At 45.8% G+C, this 23,744-nt stretch overlaps 1 protein-coding gene across 3 annotated transcripts; it reads left to right on the top strand.

Annotated features, from left to right (window-relative positions):
• The first annotated feature begins 3,358 nt into the window (after positions 1-3,358).
• On the top strand, positions 3,359-23,393 carry PEX2 (peroxisomal biogenesis factor 2). 3 transcript variants are annotated; one of them, XM_069731506.1, is made up of 4 exons: positions 3,359-3,448; positions 7,683-7,744; positions 19,969-20,047; positions 21,461-23,393. In XM_069731506.1, the coding sequence occupies exons 3-4, from the start codon at positions 20,023-20,025 to the stop codon at positions 22,384-22,386; spliced, it is 951 nt and encodes a 316-aa protein (XP_069587607.1). In that variant the 5' UTR covers positions 3,359-3,448; positions 7,683-7,744; positions 19,969-20,022; the 3' UTR covers positions 22,387-23,393. The 3 variants fall into 3 exon arrangements, with proteins under 3 accessions (XP_069587607.1, XP_069587608.1, XP_069587609.1); XM_069731507.1 differs by lacking the exon at positions 19,969-20,047 and having other exon boundaries at positions 3,364-3,448; positions 21,461-22,522; XM_069731508.1 differs by lacking the exons at positions 3,359-3,448; positions 19,969-20,047 and adding an exon at positions 3,816-3,937 and having other exon boundaries at positions 21,461-22,522.
• The last annotated feature ends 351 nt before the right edge of the window (positions 23,394-23,744 follow it).

Genomic DNA, 23,744 nt, shown 5'->3' with positions numbered 1-23,744 from the left:
AGCAATGTGTGTCCCCAGGGTCGGGAGACAGGGCGCCGCTGCTGGTAAGGTAGCAGTCACGTTAGGTTGTGACTGAGTGCCAGCAGGGATTACAGGGAGAGTCGGCACCATGTGTTCTGACCACCACTCTGCTGCCCCCTGGCTTGAGAGATGCACCGCCTGAGGCAAAGTGCTCAACTTGCTTCATGATAGCAGCGCCCCTGGCCAGGTGCCTTTTGAAGGCCCCCATAACTGCCATCTTAGTTCTCATGTGAAGCTTAGCCACAAGCAGAGCTGCATAGAATTATGGTTTCTCTATACACTGCACTACTGTAGTACTAATATATAGTATAATCGTTCACAAGCATTGTCAGTGCAGTAAAACATCACCAGAACCACCATCAGTGCAGTAATACATCACCAGAACCACCGTCATTGCAGTAATACATCACCAGAACTACTGTCAGTACATGAATACATTGCCAAGTTTAGTACAGCAACCAATTGTAGTGTCAAGTCTGCACCATATAAAATTGCATCGCATTAAGGCTAGTTTCACACTAGCGTTCGGCAGGGCTGTGGATGAAAGCCTTCTTCCTCCGTTAGGCCCCGCCCACTGCCGCACCGCTTCCTTCAGCTCCACCTATGTCTGCATGCATTCTCCATACCCTATCTTTAACATTGGGTACGCAAACCATGCGGATGTACTGTATGCAGATGCCTCTGCATAGTCGCTTTGAGGCCGCACCGACTGCAACAAAATGCAACATTTTGCATTCTATGCAGCTCAGTGCAGCATCAAAACGATGCATGCGGAGGCATCCACATACAACCGCATGGCCTGCGTACCCAATGTTAAAGATATGGTATGGAGGATGCATGCAGACGTAGGCGGAGCTGAAGTAATATGTGTGACAGTGGGCGGGGCTTAAGGGAGGAAGAAGGCTGAAACCAGCCTTACTTACAACTCCCAGTGTGTCCTTAACAATGGTAAAGAGATGCTTGAAGTTGTTGTTACCAGCCATCATCAGACTGTGGACCATACCGGAACCACATTACCGCTTGGTCCTAGACAGGAGCTTTATTAAACATTTAAAGAGTAACTTAACTTTTGGAAGATATCTTACGTTTCAGGTCCAAAAATAGAGACCAGGATCAGCACTGTCTTCTGTTGCCATGATTGAATCAAGAACGGTGTCTTTTTGCTCGCTTCAATGAGTATTTATTTTAAAATAAAAGATTATTAAAACACTAGTTTATACAACATGTTTCGGCTGCTTATAGCCTTCATCAGGTGCATAATAAAAATATACTTATCCAACGTTATATCCTCTGCCATTAGGACTTCCCACTGCTTGCTGTGAGGATTTTCCGAAGTCAGTGCCTTGAATGATGATCATGTGACCGCAAGTATGTGATATGCAAACTCCCAGCCACAACCCGACTAGATGGACACAGACTCGGTCAATTTAGTTGCATAGCCAGATTGTGGCCGGAAATATGCAAATCATGTACTTGACTTCCGTTACCGAAGCTGACACCGGAGAATCCTCACAGCAAGTAGTGCGCTCGAAAGATACCCAAGTCTGCAGTCACATAATAGGAGACACAGTGTGGACAGAGGATGGCGATTTTAAGAAGAGAGGAGGTGTCGGATCAAGACCAGGTGAACACTGGACTGGACCGCGACATCTGTGGGTGTAATAAAACCTATTTTTTGTGCCTTGCTTGGAGATTGGGGAGACACAGCCAGTACACCAGAGTACTAGTCGTACTTTTATATGGGGAAAACCTAGTGACGGGTTCCCTTTAAAGCCAGTTCCTTGTCTTCACTGATAGTTATCTATTGGGAAGAGCGGGCACAGTCTGGCATCAGTTCACCTGCCTGCAGTTGCGCACCTACATTGGAGGAGCAGAGCAGCAGGCTCCAAGTGTCAGTGTGCACATAATATGGCTGCGGGTGTATTCCGATGCCTGGATCCTGTCGGTCTGCGGCCGCCACTCGGTGAACTTGGAAGTAGAGAGCGGCTTCAGTGAGGAGGGTGACAAGGCGTTGTGATGTGCTGCGCTGTCTGCTCACTTCATTGCCCTTCCTACCATTGAGCCCACAGCTAAAAGCAGGCAGCAACCAGGCGTCAGAGTGCGCCAGCAGCCACACTGACACTCGGAGTAGTACTGTGCTCCTCTAATGTCAGGGCACAAGAGCAGACATGTAGTCACTTTACACAGCACCTACCCCATAGCAAAGGAACCTCTGTCAAGGGACTGGGAGGGTGTAGCGGTGCACCAAGGCAGAGCCTGCGCCAAATGTGCACAGAAGCGCCCTCACTTGCATGTAAAAACTAAAATATTGAAAATAGTGGGAAATATGGGTCTGACTAGAAGGCCACGTTCACACGTTCAGTATTTTACCTCAGCATTTGTAAGTGAAAACCAGGAGTGGGTGATAAATGTAGAAGCGCTGCGGAATATGCTGGTGCTATATAAAGATTATTATTATTATGTGGTGACGTGTCTCCATTATACTTTTCCTTTGATTGTTCCTCTCCTGGTTTTGTCTTACTAATACTGAGGTAAAATACTGACCAAATACTGACCGTGTGAACGCGGCCTAAGCGATCTTACAGGGAGCCGGTCATGTAACTTGCAGGTATGGGGTTAAGGCTACTTTCACACTAGCGTCGGATTCGGCCCGTCGCATTGCGTCGGGCTGAGATTCCGACGCTAGCGTTTGATGCGCCGCACAACGGGTGCAGCGGATGCATTTCTCCGGCGCATCCGCTGCCCCATTGTGAGGTGCGGGGAGGTGGGGGCGGAGTTCCGGCCGCGCATGCGCGGTCGGAAAAAGCGGGTCCGTCGGCAGCAAAAAACGTTACATGTAACGTTTTTTGCTCCCGGCGGTCCGCCACAACACAGCGCAACCGTCGCACGACGGTTGCAACGTGTCAATACGTCGGTAATGTTACTCTATGGGGCAAAAACGCATCCTGCAGACAACAGGATGCGTTTGTTCCCCTAAACGACACATTGCGACATATTCCAAAAAAACGCCAGTGTGAAAGTAGCCTAACCTGCAGGCTCTGACACCAAGGAGTTTTATTGCCCCCAGCAGCGTTTGGCTTCATGGACAGCTGCTGGTGGTTTTTTGGGGGGATGGGGTGTTTGCAATTTCACCCCACTTGGAATCTTTTTCCTGTTTTTTTTTTTTTCGGCTCTTGGAAGAAGGGGAGGATAAAATGAAAGAGCAAAAGTTTAAAAAGTATTGGGTCACTAATGGGTTAATATATACAAGTATATACTCTGTGTTTTCTGTTCCCAGCAGCCTCCGTCACGCAGTCTCCGGTGTTTTGGTCTTTTCGAGCTTCCGTAGTCAGAGCTCGATCACGTGACTTGGAGCATCCAGGAAGCAGGGTGACAGCTGCACAGGCAGTTTATGCACCGGAGCTCAGCGCTGCTGCTGCGGCCACTTGTGAGTTGCTCGGTGTCCTCCTGTGACTGCTTCCATTCTGCGTGCAACAGCCTCAGTATGAGTCAGATCAGTAGGGCACTGTGGGACTTGTAGTTCCACAGCAGTTTCCCTGTAGCATGTGATGATTGCTTTGTGTTTCTCCGTGCAGCGAGTGGGCTCCGAGTAAAGAGTAGCAACAACGTACAGCTGTGCAGAGATCGATGTGCGAGGTCATGTATGCAAAACAGTGTCAGGGCTGCCCACAGCAGCCAATCACAGCCCTTCTTTCATTTTCAGCCTGCAGAGGAGGACTGTAATCTGGCATCTGATTGGTTGACTTTGCACTAAGGCAGTTTCCTGAAGTAATTGTGGCTGATTATTCAGTGTTTGGTCTCCTCACTTCCCTGTCCCGATTCTCCGGTTATTCCCGGTTCTGCCAGTTCATCCTCTGAGAGACTCGTTGCTAATTGTTTGCCCCATTGTATCCCAGTACCATAGTGGGCATGAAATGTAAGTGACTGTGTGCATCTTAGGCTATGTGCACACGGTGCAGATTTCCTGCAGAACTGCAGCTTTTTTTTTCCACGCAGAAACGCTGCAGATTCGCACGTGATTTACAGTACAATGTAAATCAATGGCAAAAAAAAATGCTGTGCGGAAAATTCTGCACTGAAAACACCGCAGATTCAAAAAAGGAGCATGTCGCTTCTTTTGTGCAGTTCTGCTGCGTTTCTGCACCCATTCCATAATAGAAATCTGCAGGGGTAAAAAAAAAGGAAGAAATCCGCACAAAAATCTGCAACGTGTGCACATACCAAAAAAAAGGAGCAGATTCTGACCTGCGTTTTCTGCCAAGAAATTCAGAATCTGCGCAGGAAATTCCACAGTCAAATCTGCAACGTGTGCACATAGCCTAACGTGACATTTTAAAGCTCCCAGACAGGAAGGGTTAAATGCAAGATTTACTATAAAGGAGGTGCAAAAGAATCCTAAAAAGTAAGCGTCTTTGTATCTGTGCTATCTTCAAACATTATGCGCTCATTTTAAGAATTTGGTGCAAAATCAACCAGCGGGAAAAAGACAAAACATGACTTAAAAATCTGAATAGCCTGCAAACATAAACCTGTACATAAATAATAGAAATACAGTGTAATGGTGACTTCATATTTACACACATAACCTGATTATTCTGTGAAAAGAAATCCTCATGATAAAGGGGGTCAGGACACACGTGCCAAAACTCATGAGCGATTTAAGATGGAAAGGTAATAACTAGCGATGAGCGAATATACTCGTTACTCGAGATTTCCTGATCACGCTCGGGGGTCCTCCGAGTATTTTTAGTGCTCGGAGATTTAGTTTTCTGCGCCGCAGCTGAATGATTTACATCTGTTAGCCAGCATAAGTACATGTGGGGGTTGCCTGGTTGCTAGGGAATCCCCACATGTACTTATGCTGGCTAACAGATGTAAATCATTCAGCTGCGGCGATGAAAACTAAATCTCTGAGCACTAAAAATACTCGGAGGACACCCGAGCGTGATCAGGAAATCTTGAGTAACGAGTATATTCGCTCATCACTAGTAATAACTTTTTCCTATTTATATTTAATTTTAAGTGAATTTAGCAAGGCAAAGGATAACATTGGGTTAAAGTAGCACAAAGTGAAAAGTAACCTGACGATAATGTCTACAGATACATCTATGGCATCTGCTCCACCCTCAGGCCGTCCTTCTGTCTAGTGGCTGCCGTCTCATCTTCCATAGTGACTGCAGACTTGTAGCTGAAGCCTGGACAACCCCTTTAAAAAGGGCCTTGCCATAAATAAATAATATAACTGTGCGTATGCAAAAATGAATCTGGCCCTTTTATATACAGGTAAGTGGGGGTGTATCTCCGGGATGGATAGGAACTAAAAACAACCCCAGATTCATGAGATCAGTGCATAAAAGGTAAAAAATGACTTCTGGCAAATGAAGTGAGCGTTGATCTTTCAGGCTCTGCGTACATTGCAGAGACTGCTAGTCCGATATTGGTGTCTGCGGATTTCTGTGCCATCAGATGGTACAACGCTTCTATATGCAGTTCCATCTGATACAGCGATGGCACATTGTTGGACTGTGCCTGGATTTTGATTGGTGGAGATCGACCTCTGAGATCCCACTGGGCTAACATAACCCTGTATTTCCTTCAGTCTTTCCCTTTATAGTGTTTCTCAAGGTCTCGGTCCCATTCTACAGGGAACTAAAGTACAGCTTCATTCAACTGCTGCATCCCCTAGCTTTCTGGATTGGAGGGGGATTGGACTAGAGATTGGACTTCCACTGAACATGATCGCCATATTCAAGCTCCAGAATGAGGATAACCCTATGGGGAGTCACAACTCGGATGCTTGGACTGGCCGGCGGCTGTCCCGCCAGGAGCATGATGCAGGTGTTTCTTTGCAGCTGTCGCGCTCTGGTCGGGGGAGCCGATGGCCAGTCCGAGCGATGCGATCCTCGTCAGAGTTATACGGCCGTCGGTCTCTGCTGAGACACTTCTCAATAGTGGAATCGGCCACCAGGACTAATCCATATATGATGCTGAGCTAAACCTTCCTGTAACTTATACGTTATGTACCATAGTCTTGGCTTTTCCTGAATTGTGTAGATCTGTGATCAGTGGCGGCACTAGGATTGGGCCTAAGTCTGACATGGGGGCTTATAGTTTTGAGTCTAGAGTTTTGAGTTTTTATTATTTCATCAGTTTTCCTTGGGCCTGAAGCGGAGCTAATAACTGCTTAGGATCGGTTTTCAATATTTTATGCCCGAGCATTCCCTTTTAAGGTTCCCATACATCCTCAATAGCAATCAGTTTGTTCAACTGACAGCCATATTTCCCCTTCCCCACATATATGTGGGGGTGGGTGGGAAAGAAGCTGCCATTGAAATGCCACATGCCGAACCTTTCTCTGCCACAACCTCGGGGGTCGCCATATGCATTAGATTAGACTTTGAAATAGTCAGGTTCATCCAATATTGCTCTAATGTGCATGGTCAGTTTAATTCTTAAAGGCGACTTCCTGCTAGAAACAATTGTAACCGTTGGATATATAATTGGGTCTAAATCCTCTGCAGTGTCTGATGGGCCCCTCCTGTAAAACTATTACATGGAGACCATGGTCTCCTAACAAGGCTCAGTCCCCTATGAAATGACGTTTCTGTGGGCCGATGAGTGACCATGTGCACGGACCCCCCCCCCCCTCATACCGTCTCCATGTTGTTGTGACCGCCCTGTGTCGCTTTTAGCTAGAATACCCCTTTACTTCTCGCTGTCAGGATGTAAGCGGGGGAGGGTAGATTAGTTTCTAAATGTAGCGCAGGCTTCTTGGGTCTAATTGTGTGATGTAACGGCGCCATTTCTCAGCTGTGGACGTTACTCGGCTGTTGGAAATCTGCTGCTTCTGCCTGTAAATATGTGTAATGTTCTGTAGACCTCGTGCTGATATAAAGAACAGCTGTCCCCGTCCGGTTACTATAGGCTGCGCTCTGGTATGTGACACCTACTTAAGCCAGGAGGATGTGTTTACTTGATATGGGATCACGTCTAAAGCTTAATGCAACCAGAACGCTCAGCCAAACGCCGTAATGTATTGCAGATCTGTGGAGCTGCGGAGTTCGGACAGGAGGAGGAAGGGGAAAAGTTGATGCAGGGGTTTTTTTTTTTTGTGGCAGAGGACATCCATCAGTTCACTGGGTAGGTGCCCTGAGCATATAGCACTATCATGGGGATACATGGAAGACCCTCCAGAGGAAAGACTCTTGGATCTGTGTACTGTGGACTTGCAAATGATCTACATACATAAAGTGACAACTTAAACCTGCACCATACTACTAGAGTGGGCCGTGTTCACACTGCGTTTCCAGTACACGTGTATTATCTATGGTGGGACATATCCTGACGTGCACCAACTGTGTCCACCACCTAAAGCAGGCCAGGGGTTATTCATTCTTAATGAAATCTTTACCTTTTTGGTATTGACAGCTTAAAAATAAAAACTACTGCTGCCAGCCTTGTGGATATCGCACAGGCCGCTCATGTCGCACGTTTTGCCGCAAGCCTTGTAGAAATAGTAACTTCTGTTTATGGGGAGTTGAGCGCGTCCCTCACTTCTAGCCATTGGACTAGCTGTGTGATTGTTACAGGATGATATGTTAGAATGATAGCATGTCCAGCGTCTTGCCGATCACCGACACATTTCCGTATTCTTTTTTCAGGTTATTCGTGTAAACAAGGGGCTGCTGTATCCGGACAATCTCGCCCCACACGATCAGGAAAGGTATGGAATGTATTCAGAATTACATACATGATCCAAATGACTGCTTCTTATCTACTTACCAGGTGTAGACGACAGTCGTCTTGTAGGTTCTGGGATTCCTTAGGACCATTTTATGGTACTTGGACTAATTGTTGTTTCTCAAGTTTGAGCAAGAGATCCAGAAATTTGAAGGTAACACCATTTGCCAGTCAGCAAATTTTGCTACCAAGGTTCTTAATCTCTATAAAAAGAAAATGCTCACCTCTACAAACCCGTTTAGAACCAGCAATGCCTTTTCCTCCTAGGTTGTCCATCATCAGGTTGCAATGGTCATGTGTCAAATGTGAAGTTACTGGCCTCGCCGTCCATGGGTGCTGCTACTAGCCTCATTGCTTAAAGGGGCTTTCTGCATTTTCATTATGTATGTGCTAGAAAAATAATAACTGGCATACTCCACTCCATTCCTTAACACCTCTGTCCTACTGTCCATGTCCTAACTGGCCTCATCCTTCACTTCTGGTATGGTCGTCATGTGACTGCTGCAGCCAATCAGTTGCCACAGCTAGAAGTTGTACTAGTCAAGCGTTGATCCAGCCAGAAAAGTGTAGGGGGAGATACGGCTAGCAGGACGGTGGAGCAGTGATGGCTCAGTAGATACAGATATATCCAATTTTTCATATTTACCACTTTGAAGTTGTATGTCAAGAAATACTCCTAACCTATGGGAGAAATTATGAGGTGTTTTTTTTTTTTTTTTTTTTTTAAATACTCAAACAACCCTTTTTTAAGAGCATGTTTAGCTTTTTCTTTGTCTGCATTTATGAACAGACTTGTTTTGGCTATAAATGCTCTGTAAGGCTCTGCTCGGGGTCTACACATACCATGACAATTGCATCCTTCAGTAATCTCTTGCCTGTAGTAAATATAGACTATAGAACTGTATTAATAAGGAGCAAAAATAGAGCTATTTTTGTTACATAGGCATCATAACATAGGAATAAATGTAGCGCGTGCTGATTTATTTACTCCTGGCCTAGAAGGGGGAATCCGATGCCGCATTCTTGCACATCTCATTTGCTTGGAAGGTGCTCACTTAAATTGGCCTACAGGGAATAGAAGCCGGCGAATGGCCGCAGTGGGCTCGCCTCCACATTTTATGCATGTGCACAATTTGGCTTCAGTAGTTTGACTTTTCTTTTTGTTAGTGCAGTGACCTCAAGAGAAAGAACCTCCCTTTGTTCTCCGGTTTTGTCTGCGAATCTGGGGTCATTCTTTGTTACAACATGATATTCATGTGACGTTGAGCGAATGTCAATAGGTAGCAGAGTGGAGCGTTTCATGAATAGTCTCCGGACTGCGGAGCATTTAGTTTTCCTTTTTCTCCCCACATACAATTTTATTCTTTCATCACATAATCACAATACAATAGTCAGGCCCACCTGCAGAAGCCGGGCTTTTGTTCCTGGTTTCTACTCTATGCTTCAAGCATGGGGTCAACTATCTGTGTATGTTTAGACCATGGGTGGACAAAATAATACGAAATTCCGGAAGCAGTCAGTCAAACTGGAGCTGGACGTTTAGGAGCTCTCCACCTGCTGAGGTCTATACAACTCGCCCCAAGTTTTGGTGAATCCTATTCTTTAGACACGCACAATGCAGTTTAGTGAGAGTTCATTTTTTTGGGTAGTTTTGCTCTTTACGTATTTTTATCTTTTATTCACACTTTATTGTGCTTATTTTCTTTTTTTTGTGGCTTAAAAATAATCTTCTGCATATTTATACAGGCCAAAGCGAAAGGCAAAATTTGCAAAAGAATCGGAAGGATTATGAATCATATATTTAACAAAAAAGTGTGATTTTGATGTAAATGTTACAATTCCCCAATGACTCTGTCCACCTGCTCTTTCTTTCTGCTAATTTCTCATTCTTGATTTTTGTAAAGAAAAAAAAAACTTGGCAAAAATAAAGCACTGACCTTGTTGGTAGCCATGAGCCACTCTTCCATTTTTTTTGCACTCCTTTTTAGTACATTAAAGCACCATGGCATGGGTGTTGGATAAGGAATTTAGTACTGAGAAATGTACAGTACAGACCATAAGTTTGGATACACCTTCTTATTTAAAGATTTTTCTGTATTTTAATGGCCATGAAAATTGTACATTCACACTGAAGGCATCAAAACTATGAATTAACACGTGGAATTATGTTCTTAACAAAAAAGTGTGAAACATCTTTAATTCTTATATTCTAGGTTCTTCAAAGTAGCCACCTTTTGCTTTGACTGCTTTGCACACACTTGGCATTCTCTTGATGAGCTTCAAGAGGTAGTCACCATGAGTTGTGTGGGACCATCAGTTGTGTTGTGCAGAAGTCTGGTGGATACACAGCCGACAGTCCTACTGAATAGACTGGTAGCTGCTTTTTTTCTTGCCATAATACAAATCCTAAGTAAAGAAAAATGAGTGGATATCATTACTTTAAGAAATGAAGGTCAGTCAGTCAGAAAAATTGGGAAAACTTTGAATATGTTTCCAAGTGCAGTGGCAAAAACCATCAAGAGCTACAAAGAAACTGGCTCACATGAGGACCGCCCCAGGAAAGGAAGACCAAGAGTCACCTCTCCTTCTGAGGATGTCTATCCGAGTCACCAGCCTCAGAAATCACAGCTTAACAGCAGCTCAGATTACAGACCAGGTCAATGCCACACAGAGTTCTAGCAGCAGACACTTCTCTACAACAACTGTTAAGAGGAGACTTTGTGCAGCAGGCCTTCATGATAAAATAGCTGCCAGGAAAACACTTCTAAGGACAGGCAACAAGCAGAAGAGACTTGTTTGGGCTAAAGAACACAAGGAATGGACATTAGACCCGTGGAAATCTGTGCTTTGGTCTGATGAGTCCAAATTTGAGATCTTTGGTTCCAACCACCGTGTCTTTGTGCGACGCAGAAAAGGTGAACGGATGGACTCTACATGCCTGGTTCCCACCGTGAAGCATGGAGGAGGAGGTGTGATGGTGTGGGGATGCTTTGCTGTTGACACTGTTGGCGATTTGTTCAAAATTGAAGGCATACTGAACCAGCATGGCTACCACAGCATCTTGCAGCGGCATGCTATTCCATCCAGTTTGCCTTTAGTTGGACCATCATTTATTTTTCAACAGGACAGTGACCCCAAACACACCTCCAGGCTGTGTAAGGGTTATTTGACCAAGAAAGAGAGTGATGAGGTGCTACGCCAGATGATCTGGCCTCCAGTCACCAGACCTGAACCCAATCGAGATGGTTTGGGGTGAGCTGGACCGCAGAGTGAAGGTAAAAGGGCCAACAAGTGCTAAGCATCTCTGGGAACTCCTTCAAGATTGTTGGAAGACCATTCCCGGTGACTACCTCTTGAAGCTCATCAAGAGAATGCCAAGAGTGTGCAAAGCAGTCATCAAAGCAAAAGGTGGCTACTTTTGAAGAACATAGAATATAAAGCATAATTTCAGTTGTTTCACACTTTTTTTGTCAAAGGGAACCTGTCACCCCCAAAATCGCGGGTGAGGTAAGCCCACCGGCATCAGGGGCTTATCTACAGCATTCTGGAATGCTGTAGATAAGCCTCCGATGTATCCTAAAAGATGAGAAAAACAGGTTATATTATACTCACCCAGGGGTGTTCCCGCTGTTGGTCTGGGTCCGGCGCCTCCCATCTTCATCAGATGACGTCCTCTTCTGGTCTTCATGCTGCGGCTCCAGCGCAGGTATACTCTGTCAGCCCTGTTGAGGGCAGAGCAAAGTACTGCAGTGCTCAGGTGCAGGGCCTCTCTGACCTTTCCCAGCGCCTGTGCACTGCAGTACTTTTCTCTGCCCTCAACAGGGCAGACAAAATACTCCTGCGCTGGAGCCACAGCGTGAAGACCAGAAGAGGACATCATCTGATGAAGATGGGGAGGCGCCGGACCGCAGCGGGAACGCCCCTGGGTGAGTATAATCTAACATCTTTTTCTCATCTTTTAGGATACATCGGGGGCTTATCTACAGCATTCCAGAATGCTGTAGATAAGCCCCTGATGCCGGTGGTCTTACCTCACACGCGACTTTGGGGGTGACAGGTTCCCTTTAAGTATATAATTCCACATGTGAGTATAATTCCACAGTGAGAATCTGGAATTGCTTGCCTGAGGAGGTGGTGATGGCGAACTCAGTCGAGGGGTTCAAGAGATGCCTGGATGTCTTCCTGGAGCAGAACAATATTGTATCATACAATTATTAGGTTCTGTAGAAGGACGTAGATCTGGGGATTTATTATGATGGAATATAGGCTGAACTGGATGGACAAATGTCTTTTTTCGGCCTTACTAACTATGTTACTATGTTACTATGTGTTAATTCATAGTTTTGATGCCTTCAGTGTGAATGTACAATTTTCATAGTCAAGAAAATACAGAAAAATCTTTAAATGAGAAGTTGTGTCCACACTTTTGGTCTGTACTATGTTGTGAGCATACTGTTATCAGAGTACCCCAATGGGGTCACACTGTATAGGGGGCAATCAAGGAAATATGTATATGTATGTTTGTTCCTTGCTGATTGGTTGAAGTGCTCAAGTGACACCCTTTCCCCAGATCAAACAAAGGACACTAGTGATGAGGAGCGGTTCCAGTCTAGGAAGTTAGTATAGCTTTACTTATTTTATTTTTATCCCCCCTACCTTCCCCCCCCCCCCCCCCCCCCCCCAAAAAAAAAAAAAAAATAATAATAATAATAATAATTAATAATATTGTATATTTATTACCCCTACTACATAATGGAATAGGATCTTTGAGTTAGAGGTACCCCTACTTCTTTATTGTTACTTCTGGTCATTAGGTGGGAGATTTATTGGAGTTGGGTGGTACGCTGGCTTATTAAATAAGGTAGTTGTATGGACGCACCTGGGCTTTAGGTTACATTCTGGCCAGAATATTATCAATCTGAAGATTGTGTGTTCTTACTTTGTGTTCAGGGGTCTCTTCTAGTTTGTTCCAAAACATACGAAATTGCATTCATGCACGTTGGCATCAGTGTAAATGCATACTCCATGCAGAACTGCAATAAATTAATAATTGCTTAACTGTTCATGCAAAGCAGGTAAGATGCTCATATCAGCATTTATTCATTATGATTTGCTCATATATCGCTATCATATGCTACATTTCTTACATGCATTATCATCACTGTCCCCATTGGGGCTCACAATCTAAATTTCCTATCAGTATGGTGTTGGAGGAAACTGAAGAACCCAGAATGAAACCCACGCAAACACGGGGAGAACATACAAACTCCTTGCAGATGTTGCCCTTGGTGGGATTAGAACCCAGGACCCCAGCGCTGCAATGCAGATCACTGAGCCACAGTACAATGCTAACCACTGAGCCACCATATTTTTTATTTTCTAAAATAGAAATAAGAAAACTGGTATTTAAGGACAAGGGCCTGTGATTTTTTTTATTTATTTATTTTTTATTTTTTCCCAAGCAGATCTGACAGCTGAATGCTCTGACCTATGTCTGTACTGCATTTAACATCTTGCAGGTCCATATTCCTGGTAGCCAGAAGCCAAAAATGTAGTGTTGCTATCAGCATGGAAAGCCTGCAAAGCACAAATGGTTTACATGTCTGGTGTATTCATGAGTAGACCGCTCCCTACATATGTACACTGCAGTCTGTCAATCTCTGTTCTGAGGGGCGAAGACATGGGGAGGAGCGCTGTTATCATAAATGTCACGGGACTCATAAACTTGGCACCAGGTCTGGTAGCAGCCAAAAAAAACATTTTCCTTGTGCAGTTTAGTTACCAGAAGTACGGACCTGCGCCTGTAATATGCTTTGATTAAATTGAGCATGTAAAGCTTACGGGTCCATTTCAGAGGATCTGTCTCGGGCAGACATTAATGACGTAGTACGAAGAAATGCCATCAACATCCAATCACTGGAGTGACGCACAAGTAAAGCGCAAACTGCTACGTTCACATGGTTGGCCATGAACTGAAATGGTCAGATCATGCTGTTCCTGGAGATAGACACGGCCGTAGATTGACATCCTAGCATAATGCCATAAGTCCTGAGACAACCCCTTTTATATGCACTATAGGGGTTTCCATAGCCGACGATATGGAGATAAATGGATATGGTACTTGCCGCTCAATTTGGCTCACCTCACTCTAGCAGGATTTAGGTTGAAGACTGGCATATGAAATGTTCCCCTCTGTGCCTTCATTGTAGCCAGATTCATAGCAATCTGTCTTAAAGGGAAGGTGCCACCAGTTTTCTCCATCGTCTCATTGGGGGACACAGGACTGTGGGTGTATGCTATTGCTGCCAGGAGGCTGACACTAAGTAGACAAAAAAAAAGTTAGCTCCTCCTCCGTAGTATACACCTTGACACTGGCCCTGACAGCTCCAGTTTATGCTTAGTGTCCGTAGGAGGCACATCTCTGGTTTTCCCAGATACATTCTACCTTGAGGATAAGATAGGGGCGACGGACCTTTTTGAAGGGGTCCGATCTCCCCAAACCAACAACGGGCGAGCACGTGTGAGTGTCGCCTCCACGTATCCTTTCCCGCGACGTGGGATTGCCGGACTAAAAACCTGACCACCCTGAGGTAACGAAACCCTAGGTTGTACAGGCATTCATGCATTGTCCGTGCAGCCTCCACTTCAATCACCAATGCATTGGACTGCGGTGCTTAAAGGAGGCAGACGGTCCCTCTCCTCACCTTCTGAAGGGTGAAGGAGTTAGGGTGCCTGCACCGTCTTTTCCCATATGTGTATATATATATATATATATATATATATATATATATATAAATATAAATATAAATATATATATATATATATATATATATATATATATATATATATATAGATTTACGTGTATGCCTCTTTTCTACCTTGTGTGTTGTCAGAGGCTGCGGGGGGGCTCCTGCTTCATTGCGCGGTCTCAGGTGGTAAAACGCCATGCTGCAGTCAGTGCGGTGCCGGTTCCAGATTCTCTCTCCAGAGCTAAAGCACGGGCGGAAGTCCCGCCCCTAGCAACTTTCTTCCGGCGGCCCGCTGCATCATGGTCACTGTAGTTTCCTGCAGGATCATGGGCGGAAGTTCCGCCCCTAGCAACTTTCTTCCGGCGGCCCGCTGCATCATGGTCACTGTAGTTTCCTGCAGGGTCGTGGGCGGAAGTTCCGCCCCCTTCGGCGGCGCATACTTCCGGTTTCGCGCTCCCAGCGTTTCTAGGAGAGCGCAGGTATGGGGAAAATCAAGTCCCCTGCTTTGGCCTTTGCACGATCCTTAAGGCGGCTCCTCCCCCTTTCATGATCTTCATAAGGGAGGTTTTCTCTGCTCAGAGCTCGGTTTAGTGTGGTGCTCAGAACCGACGGGGACACAGGACTGGGGTAAGTGCTACTTCCCTCAGCCTGACAGCGTTTTTTTTGTTCTAAGACCCAGTAGCTCATAAGGCGTTTCATAGCAGCAACAGCAGCAATAGTCATCATGTCTAGAAGGACTAAGTCTCACACAGTCTTGTATACCTCATGCATTACTTGCCGGGCTTCTTTTCCGCATGAGCAAACTAGCCATTTCTGTGAAGCTTGCGATTCCGAACGCGCTCAGGAGCCCCCGCCTGCTACCCCGCCTGCTACTCTGCTGGGTATGCCTGTATCTGATACTGCGGCATCTCCCCCTGAGTGGGTCGTATCCTTAACGCAATCTATGGCGTCTCTAACAAAGGCGGTTGAGTCCCTTCAAGGCCCTTTCAGGGACGTTCATCCATCTGTTTCGGAAAGATCCTCCGATTCTCAGGACCCTCTGGCCTGCAGGGGACGCGGGGGAAGCGTACCCATACAGCGTCTCCTGGTCCGTCGGGTGCATCTGTGAATTCCGTCTCTCGGTCTCCCTCACCTGTGGGAGTGAGTGAACATGGTTCGGACTTTGACTCTGAAGGGTCTTTTGATTTAGAAGCTCCTGATTATCAGGAATCAGTTGACAGTCTCATTGAGGCCGTTAACCAGTCTTTGGGAGTAGAGGATGTAGCCACCTTACCTTCAGGTCATAAGGTGTCTTAAAAGATTCAAGCAACCTCATAAGGTGTTTTCTTCTCATCCTGAGTTTGAGGATTTAGTTCAACGTCACATGGAGCGACCGGATAAACGTTTCTTTGGCCAGAAGGCCCTGGGTACCAGGTATCCTTTCGCATCCGAGATTTGTAAAAAATGGGCAGAATCTCCTTCTGTGGATCCTCCCGTGTCCCGTTTGGCCTCTAACACACTGCTGTCTCTTCCTAATGGGTCTGCTATTAAAGATCCAACTGATCGGCTCTTAGAGAGTCTAGCTCGGTCGGTGTTTGAGGCTTCTGGGTCAGCCCTCGCGCCGTCTTTTGTGGCGACATGGGTTGCCAAAGCTATGATAGCTTGGTCAGAGTCCGTCACTAAAGCTCTTCAGGATAGGCAGTTTCCTGTAGAAGTGACAGACATGTCTAATCAGATATCCTTGGCTGGGAATTATCTGATTAATGCATCTTTGGATGCGGCAAATTGTTCAGCATTGGCAGCTGCAAATGCTATCGCTATCAGAAGGGCTCTATGGCTGAGAAATTGGCGGGCGGACTCTACTTCAAAAAAGTCCCTTACAACATCCCTTCCTTATCAAGGTGGCCGATTATTTGGTGCAAAGTTGGATCAACATATCTGATACCACAGGGGGAAAGAGTAATTTCCTTCCACAACAAAGGGTTAAGCAACCTTTTCGTCGCCAATTTCAAGCAAGGTTTAAATCCTTTCGTAACACCCGGTGGTCTGCAGCACCAAGCTAAGGTTCTCCAAGTCGGTCTAACCAAGACAGGGAGCACCAAGTCTCATATAGAGCCAATCCATTGGCAAGAATGCGATATCAACCATCAAGATCTAGGGGATCTAGATATCCTCGGTCTTCGGCTAAATGACTGGAGGCAGCCTCATGTCGTCTTCAACAGAGTAGGCGGTCGCCTACTTCTGTTCCATCAGTCCTGGCTGTCAGTCGTTTCCGACAGATGGGTGAGAGAACTGGTGGTTTCAGGGTACAAAATAGAGTTTCTCTCTCTCCCTCCAAGCCGTTTTTTTCCGTCCAGTCTTCCCAGTTCAAAATCCCGTCTAAGGGCTTTATTCAAAGCAGTCGAGTCTCTTCAGTCCAACGGGTTCATTGTTCCCGTTCCAGGGGTAGAAAGGTTCCAAGGATTCTATTCCAATCTGTTTACGGTCCCCAAAAAAGACGGGACTGTAAGACCCATTCTGGACCTAAAGTGTTTGAACAAGTTCGTCAGCACTCGGCACTTCCGTATGGAGTCGCTCCGCTCGGTTATTGCGGCTATGGAAAAGGGAGAATTCCTAGCTTCCATAGATATCCAAGATGCCTATCTGCATGTCCCCATATTTCTTCCGCATCAAAGATTTCTACGGTTTTCCATAGGCGAACGTCACTTCCAATTCACAGCATTACCTTTCGGTCTCGCCTCTGCTCCCAGGGTGTTCACAAAGGTGATGTCAACAGTTGTGTCCATCCTACACTCCCGGGACATAGTCATTTTGCCATACTTGGACGATCTCTTGGTCAAGGGGCCAACTTTTCAAGCATGCAAGGAGAACGTCAGCATCACTTTGGACACTCTATCCCGACTAGGGTGGCTGGTCAATCTAAAAAAGTAATCTCTAGTCCCATCTCGAAAGATTTCTTTTTTAGGAATGATCTTCGATACTTCTCGGGGTCTGACTATCCTACCCCAGAACAAGGTACTCTGCCTTCGGCAGGAAGTGAAAATACTACAGCAGCCGAGTTTTCACTCAATCCGGTTTTGCATGAGGGTCTTGGGCAGGATGGTGGCGGCCATGGAAGCAGTACCATTCGCCCGATTTCATCTTCGCCCTCTCCAGCAGGCAATTTTTTCAGCCTGGAACAGGAGTCATGCTTCTCTCAACCTCCGGTGCCGTCTGTCTCCCCGGGTCAGGCAATCTCTCATATGGTGGATGAGGAGCTCCTCTCTGCGGCAGGGGAAAGCCTTTTCTCCAGTCCATTGGCTGGTAGTTTCTACAGACGCCAGTCTTCTCGGTTGGGGAGCAGTGTTTCACCAACACACAGCACAAGGTTTTTGGTCCCCAGGGGAGTCAACTCTTCCAATCAATCTGTTGGAGATAAGGGCAATTTGGCTGGCTCTGCTTCACTTTCACCATCTTCTGGAGGGTCACCCGGTCCGGATCCAATCGGACAATGCCACGGCTGTGGCTTACGTAAATCATCAGGGGGGCACCCGCAGCAGGTCAGCCATGCGTGAGGTAGGGCAAATCCTCCGCTGGGCCGAGAACAACCACTCCGTGATCTCGGCAGCTTACATCCCGGGCAAGGAGAACTGGGCAGCGGACTTTCTGAGCCGTCAGGGTCTTGCGCCCGGGGAATGGTCTCTTCACCCCGACGTTTTTTGGCAGATTTGCCAACGCTGGGGTATCCCGGACGTGGATCTAATGGCATCCGGGTGGAATGCCAAGGTCCCCAGGTTCGTAGCTCGTTATCGAGATCCAAGAGCTCTCGCCGTAGACGCACTGGTCCTTCCTTGGAACCAGTTTCATCTTCCATATCGGTTTCCTCCTCTGGCGCTCCTCCCAAGGGTAGTCAGGAAGATCAAGATAGAGGGAGTTCCGGCAATTTTAGTCGCCCCAGATTGGCCTCGGAGGTCATGGTACGCGGACCTCGTTCAGCTGATTGCCGGGGTTCCTTGGCAGCTACCAATGCGGCCAGATCTTCTGTCGCAGGGGCCGATATTCCACAAGAACTTAGAGGCCCTGCGTTTGATGGCTTGGCCGTTGAATCTTGGATTCTGACCCAGGCCGGTTTTTCTCAAAAGGTAGCTTCCACTATGATTAACGCTCGAAAGACGGTTTCTGCGCGCATTTACCACCACATCTGGAAAGTTTTTCTCTCGTGGTGCAGGAAGAAGGGTCTTCCTCCTTTACGGTTCTCCGTTCCTAATATTTTAGCTTTTCTCCAAGCTGGTTTAGACTCCGGTCTCGCTCCAAGTACCCTTAGGAGGCAAATATCAGCCTTATCGGTTCTTTTCCAGCGCAGGATTGCTACCATTTCACAGGTCAAGACTTTTTTGCAGGGAGTCTCTCACATGGTCCCCCCTTATAGAGCCCCGCTAGAAGCTTGGGACCTTAATCTGGTCTTGAGCGCTCTTCAGGAAGCCCCATTTGAGCCCCTCCAAGAAGTTTCTTTAACGTATCTTTCTTGGAAGGTTTTGTTTTTGGTAGCCATAACCTCCATTAGGCGGGTGTCGGAATTGGCAGCCTTGTCCTGCCAGTCGCCGTTTCTGCAATTTCATTAGGATAAGGTAGTATTAAGACCAGTTCCCTCTTTTCTGCCAAAGGTAGTTTCCTCGTTTCACATCAATGAGGACATAGTCTTGCCTTCTTTTTGTCCTGCACCTTCACACCGTGTGGAAAAAGCTCTCCATACTCTGGACCTGGTGAGAGCGCTGAGAAGATATGTTTCTCGGACCGCTTCTTTTCGACAGACGGATGTCCTGTTCGTTCTTCCTGTGGGTCACAGAAAGGGATTCGCAGCCTCTAGGTTGACCTTAGCCAGATGGATACGAGCCACCATTCAGGAGGCCTACCGCATCAAGGGTGCAGCCATCCCGGCTGGGATCAGGGCACACTCTACTCGAGCGGTAGGGGCTTCCTGGGCACTTCAGCACCAAGCTTCAGCAGAACAGGTTTGCAAAGCGGCAACTTGGTCCAGCCTGCACACTTTCTCTAAGCATTATAATATCCACACTCAGGCCTCTGCTGATGCAAGTTTGGGAAGAAAAATACTTCAGGCTGCGGTATCACACCTATAGGCGGTAAGTGCCTAAGGGTTTGTTCCAGTGAGTCTTTTTTCCCACCCTGGGACTGCTTTGGGACATCCCACAGTCCTGTGTCCCCCAATGAGACGATGGAGAAAGGGATTTTTGTGTTACTCACCGTAAAATCCTTTTCTCCGAGTCATTCATTGGGGGACACAGCTCCCTCCCTTTTTCTTCTTGTTATTTTTCTACGGGGTTGTTCAGACTGTAGTATTATTCTAGACATGTTGTCTTTGCTCTAATGCTGTTTTGTTTTCTCTATCTCCTACTGCTTGTGCACCAAACTGGAGCTGTCAGGGCCAGTGTCAAGGTGTATACTATGGAGGAGGAGCTAACTTTTTTTTTTGTCTACTTAGTGTCAGCCTCTTGGCGGCAATAGCATACACCCACAGTCCTGTGTCCCCCAATGAATGACTCGGAGAAAAGGATTTTACGGTGAGTAACACAAAAATCCCTGTTTTTTTTGTAGTTTGTTTTTTTTGTGAAATTAAGCTTAAAATAGTAAATAAAATGTATTAATGCAATGTTTGCACTGTTTGCAAACATTTCTATATGAAAAATATTATATATTTTCTTACAAATATATATTGACCACTAAGGGGAGCATTTTCTATTTTAGACCTCAAGCAGCTATAGTAAGACTTACCAGCTTTCCTGTTAGCTGGAAAATTGGGGCAGTAACTGCTGACATCACCATTTCCCTCCCCTTTTGGGTGGTCTAATATCCCTGGGACAGAATAAAGAGCAGCATCACAGGGCAGAGCCATTTTGTGTGTGACTGCCCTGTGACCTGCTATCTCCAGCAGTTACTGCATCAGAAACACAGCTACAGAGTTTACAAAAAAGCAGAACACAGTGGGCTCAGCAGCATGGTGGACTGGAGGAAAAGTGAAGACATGTGTTTATGTATGGAGCAGCATTATCTGAGCAGAGCTGTCTGTGACTCATCCCTCAGTAAGATAAGAAGGAGGAGATCCAGGTCTGCAGAGAATGGCCAGGCATTGTGGAGGGAGGGGAGAGATACATTGTATGGCAGAGAGAGAGAGGCAGGCTGTGAATGCAGCTTACCAGAGATCACAGGATCTGTGTGTGAGGAGGCGGCGGCAGAGCAGGAGAAGCACACAGGGAGGGCAGGGTGTGAGAGCAGAGGATGTCTGCCCAGGACCTGCAGCATGGAGATAAATCACCCGCACTCCCCATCCTCCGGTTCCAGTGAGTGCTTCTCTCCTGCGATAGAAAGTAAGTGGAGCTCGGCAGATAGCACTGGTCTATAATAAAATGGCGGCCAGTCACACCTACAGCAGTGAATTGTGCAGCCCACAGAGGCGTGCCCAGCTCACTGCTAAAGCAGCTACAATGTTAGAGATAGGGTCAGCGCCGGTCTATTATTTCCTATGTCCATGGGGTGCCGTAAAATGACACTGATAGTGTCATGAACTGCTGTGAAACCAAGATGTCAGCCCCCAGTGCCTTCTTTAAACTCATATTACACACGTAATCTGTTTCACATGCATTTAAAACTTGGTTATAGCAGCATGTTATGCTACATTACAGTGATTTATTAATGATCTACAAACGCGGTACCTTCCCTTTAAACAAGTGTGCAGAAACTTGGGTACTTTGATATGCTGACCTTATGGAACCCAAACCATGGGCCCAATGGTGTAAGGCAAGAGAGCTGGCCTGCAAGCCACTCTGAGCCAAAGTCTCTAATGTTATTAACCAGAATTTGCGCTCTTGTAGCCTTCTTTATTGACCTTGGTGATAATATATGGTCTGAATTAGACTTAGAGCTTTTCATTCGGATAATTATTCTGCATGTTAAATAACTGATTTATTTCCCTGCAGTTGAATCAGCCATGGCTAAAAACAATGTGGAAGACATAAATCCTGTATTAAGAATTAGTCAACTGGATGCTATTGAACTAAACAAGGCATTGGAGCAATTAATCTGGACTCAGTTTAATAGTTGTTTTCAAGGCTTCAAACCAGGATTTTTGAGCCGCTACGAAGCGGAGATTAAAGCCTTTTTATGGCTGTTTTTGTGGAGATACACCGTCTATTCCAAGAATGCGACTGTGGGCCAGGCAATATTGAACATTCATTACAAAAACGACTTGTCTGAGACTCCGAAATACCAACCACTTAATAAACAGCAGAAAGTATGGTTTGCACTGTTATCAGTGGGGGGCAAATGGTTAGAGGAAAGGTCCTATGACATATTCAGTAATAACCCTTTCGGGTCATCGTTTCTCAGGATGAAGCATATAATTAATGTTGTTTCTGGACTCTCCAAGGTCTTCGGACTCTTGAACTTCTTAATTTTTCTACAGCAAGGAAAGTTTGCGACACTGACTGAACGATTGCTTGGGATTCGATCCGTTTTCAAGAAACCCCAAGATGTGCGTCAAGTCGGCTTTGATTTCATGAACAGGGAAATTTTGTGGCATGGATTTGCTGAATTCTTGATTTTTCTCCTGCCTCTTGTTAATACTCAAAAGCTAAAATCGAAGTTGTTCTCTTGGTGTAGACCAGTCAGAGGGCTGCGACTGGCTGACCCATCCGTAGCCACCATCTGCAAGGAATGCTGCCTGTGTGGAGAATGGCCCACGATGCCTCATACCATCGGGTGCACTCACGTCTTTTGCTACTACTGCATTAAAAGTAATTACATGGCTGACATGTATTTTACATGTCCTAAGTGTAGCACCCAGGTGCACAGCCTGCAGCCCCTGGAGTTCAAGATTGAAATCTCTGAAGTTCACACTTTGTAAGATGAAAAGTGGCTCTGGGAGACTAATTCCAGGCAAAACTTCATGGGTAAAGAGTATGCAAATGAACTCTCCTCTAAAAAGAAGAAAATGACTTTGTTTTCCTCGCCGGACACCCATGTATAGACAGTTGTTTCAGGCTTTATACCCATGTCAATACAGAGAGGAGTCCTGGTGAGGTAGATGGGATGTCTTCTGTTGCTTGACAGTGAGAGCCAGACTCTCCCTCCATCCAGAGTTGTCGGTCATTTTATTCAGCCAGCCAGGACCCTTCACTGCCCTGACAAGGTGCAGAATCCAGGAACTGCTGTCTACAGATGGTCGCCTGGTTTAGTTAACATAGGTTTTTTTTTTTCTTCTAGAGGAGAGCCAATTTGCATAAGATGAAATGTGGAAGTCGGTCGTAAACTGAATTCCACCGAGACTTGTGAATATTTCATGAGATTTTCATTTTTAATTACGATCTAATATCGCCACACATGAAGAACACGTTTCTATAATCATAGCCTGCTGTAGAGCATTAACAGATGATGTTTGCTGGATCCTCCTAATACAAAGGTTGGCAGCACTCGAAATGACCAAGTGCCACCAATCTGCGTCAGTCAGTCTTGGGGTTGTTGTACAGTAGAGAGGTGTATAAATGGCTCTCATAATGTGATATGGGGCTCGCACACAACTGAAGGAAAGGACATGATTTTATGAGATGTAGTAATTTACTGACACCAAGCAGAGATCTTAACGCACCCAAATCTGCAAAACAAAAGTGCTACTTGCACTCAAAGGATGAAAGCCCATGTCCTGTCCAACTGACTGACACACTGCTAGAACAAAGAGGTTTTGGGTGATCATTAAGCTTTTTTGCATGAAACTAGAAAACTCCTATATATTACTTATCTGTTGTGAGGACTCCAGAATAATAAGAGAAGATCTTGCATTGGGTCCTGTTTTTCATACTACTTTCCATAGAGTTTTAGGCCAGATGATGCTCACTGTCTTAACATCTACTATTCAAAAATATTATAAAAAGTTATATTAAAAGGTCCAGCAAAGTTATTGGAAGCCCATTTAGAGGGGACTATTAACGGTAAGTACGTTGCCTATCCACTACACATCCAATAATCTGTCCCCATACAGTATTGCATTGTCGGTAGCGTATCCCCCAAGATCACGTTCTGGCATAAATCATCCAATCACTAGATTTGCAAACATCTTGCTTGATCGTGAGCTTATCTGTGACTAGTTTACATGAGCCAAAACTTAAAGGGAACCTGTCACCCCGTTTTTTTCAGTACGAGGTAAAAATGCTGTTAAATAGGGCCTGAGCTGTGCGTTACTATAGTGTATTTTGTGTACCATGATTC

This window comes from Ranitomeya imitator, chromosome 6 (assembly GCF_032444005.1).
Source record: "Ranitomeya imitator isolate aRanImi1 chromosome 6, aRanImi1.pri, whole genome shotgun sequence".
In the NCBI taxonomy this organism is placed as follows: Eukaryota; Metazoa; Chordata; class Amphibia; order Anura; family Dendrobatidae; genus Ranitomeya; species Ranitomeya imitator.
Note: the sequence above shows the minus strand (reverse complement) of the source record. Positions and strands in the feature narration are given on the sequence as shown.

Bases quoted from the DNA above. Each gene is read 5' to 3' on its own strand.
- PEX2 (XM_069731506.1), top strand. From the start codon at position 20,023: ATGACTCGGAGAAAAGGATTTTACG. The intron at 20,048-21,460 runs GTGAGTAACACA...ATTTCCCTGCAG, and splicing joins TCGGAGAAAAGGATTTTACG to TTGAATCAGCCATGGCTAAA.